Source organism: Otolemur garnettii, unplaced genomic scaffold (assembly GCF_000181295.1).
Source record: "Otolemur garnettii isolate 467f Iridium unplaced genomic scaffold, OtoGar3 scaffold00210, whole genome shotgun sequence".
NCBI lineage: Eukaryota > Metazoa > Chordata > Mammalia > Primates > Galagidae > Otolemur > Otolemur garnettii.
The window spans coordinates 523632-526081 of record NW_003852605.1 but is presented as its reverse complement, the minus strand read 5'-3'; the positions used below and the strand labels follow the sequence as shown (position 1 = coordinate 526081).

The following is a 2450-nucleotide window of genomic DNA, read 5'->3' as shown; positions in this document are numbered from 1 at the left end:
TTTTTTTTTGAGACAGAGTCTCAAGCTGTTGCCCTGGGTAAAGTGCTGTGGTGTCACAGCTCTTAGCAACCTCAAACTCTTGGACCTAAGCATTTCTCTTGCCTCAGCCTCCCAAGTAGCTGGGACTACAGGCTCCCGCCACAATGCCCAGCTATTTTCTTTTTTGGGCATAGTTGCCATTTGTTTGGCAGGCTCAGGCTGGATTCAGACCTGCCAGCTCTGGTGTAGATGGCTGGTGCCCTAGCTGCTGAAGCACCAAGCTACAGGTGCCAAGCTATATATTTTCTTTCTTATATAACTCTTTCTTAAGAGTTAATAACTGCCATGGTTTCTAAACATTTGCCTGAATTCTTTGTGTACTTAGGACAATATTATCCTCACATTCTCTGACAGATAAAATTTACTTTAGTATGGTTAAACATCAGGTAATTTATCATTTCCATTTTTCTCTTTGACATACCGCCCAAGCCACCCTTCTTTCTCCTGCTTGAATTCCAACTGTCGTTTTCAGTTGTCATCCGGGTACTCTCACTATTATCCCAGGCATTGCCATTGCTTCTGTCCTGTGTTGGCATCCATTTTCTTGAATTTTATGACATCTTGTTTCCTAGTTTATTTCTGTTTTGGTGGAGCACATCATTTAGGAGCTCCTAAGATTGGGTGCTGAGAGATAAGTTGTTTGAAATTCTGTATGTCTGAAAATATCAATTCTATTTTCACATATAATTGAAATTTGTTAGGATATATAATTCTAGCTTGAAAAATCATTTCTCCTCAGAATTGGAAGGTTTTCTTCAATGTTACTAGTTTCCAGTGTTGTTACTTAGAAGTCCAAAGACATTCCAGGCCACACTCAGCTTTTTGTGAACCTTCTTTTCCCTTATGACAGATTTTAGGACTTTCTCTTTATCCTCAAATTTATATATTGAAGTTCATACCAATAGCTATAATTTCATTCTAATACAGAAAGTTCATTCTACTACAGTTAAGCAGTTAACATACTCATCATCCATACTGTTAACCTTTACTTTTAGTGTGTGTGTGGTAAGAATACTTAAATCTACTATCTTGGCAAATTATTAGTATATGAAACAATATTGTTAACTATCATGGCTTTTGGACCGAGTTGTTTGGGAAGGGTTTCTCATTGTCTTTTGAGAGACAATGAAGGTTTACTCAGTTAAAAATCAGTATTTTATGGGAAGGAAACAACACAAACATTTTTAGTTTACAGGCAATCTAAAAGGATTCCTTCTCTGGCTCACATTTAACATAAAACAACACTTAATTTGACTGACATTTGTTAATGAGCTGCTCCTGACTGAGGAAATTAGGAAACAACTAATAATTTTCATATACAGAATAACATTCATTTCTTTTCTAGCTCTTCCTCCAAAACCACCTAAGCCAGTGACGTCTGCAGTTACAAATGGAATGAAGGACAGTTCTGTTTCTCTTCAAGATGCAGAATGGTACTGGGGGGATATTTCAAGGTAACTAAAATGCTACTGTAATTGAATAAGTTTTTAAAAAATAATTTTTGAGAATAAACAAAACATTTTTTTTTTTTTTTTAGAGACAGTCTCACTTTTATCACCCTCCGTAGAGTGCTGTGACATCACAGCTCACAGTAACCTCCAACTCCTGGGCCCAGGTGATTCTCCTGCCTCAGCCTCCCTAGTAGCTGGGACTACAGGCGCCCGCCCCAACGCACGGCTATTATTTTGTTGTTGTTGTTGCAGTTTGGCCAGGGAATCTGCTACCCTTGGTATATGGGGCCAGCACCCTACTCACTGAGCCACAGTCGCTGCCTCATTTTTTTTTTTTTTTTTGAGACAGAGTCTCACCATGTTGCTCTTGGGCTCAAGTGATTCTCTTGCCTCAGCCTCCCCAGTAGCTGGGACCACAGGTGCCTGCCACAATGCCCAGCCGTTTTTTTGGTTGCAGTTGTTGTTGTCTAGCAGTCCAGGGCTGGGCTCAAACCCTCCACCTTTTGTGTATGTGGCTGTGCCCTACTTACTCACTTTGGTGCTGAGCCAAAGAATAAGTAGAACATTTTAACACCCATTAGTTTTCCTTTCTAAGATTATCATTTTAAAAATTGTGTGCAGGAACATTTCAAAAGTGTCTTAATGCTTTTCTTTCTTAATGAAAAAGTGACAAGAAAATATTTATATTATGGGTGTGATTATTACTTTTTTTTTTTTTTTTGAGAAACAGTCTCAAGCTGTCGCCCTGGGTACAGTGCCATAGCGTTAGAGCTCACAGCAACCTCAAACTCTTGGGCCTACGCCAGTGGTTCTCGACCTGTGGGTCGTGACCCCTTTGGGGATTGAACAATCCTTTCTTTCTTTCTTTTTTTTTTTTTTGAGACAGAGCCTCAAGCTGTCACCCTAGGTAGAGTGTCGTGGCATTACAGCTCACAGCAACCTCCAACTCCTGGGCTCAAG

At 39.7% G+C, this 2450-nt stretch overlaps 1 protein-coding gene across 4 annotated transcripts in view; it reads left to right on the top strand.

Moving 5' to 3' along the window:
• Positions 1-2450, top strand: part of PIK3R3 (phosphoinositide-3-kinase regulatory subunit 3) — a 155627-nt gene that overhangs the window by 99926 nt on the left and 53251 nt on the right. For all 4 annotated transcript variants that reach the window (XM_003801412.2, XM_012812481.2, XM_012812480.2 and 1 more), the window contains exon 2: positions 1385-1493. In XM_003801412.2, coding sequence (XP_003801460.1) covers positions 1385-1493 — 109 coding nt within the window. The remainder of the gene's footprint in view (positions 1-1384; positions 1494-2450) is intronic.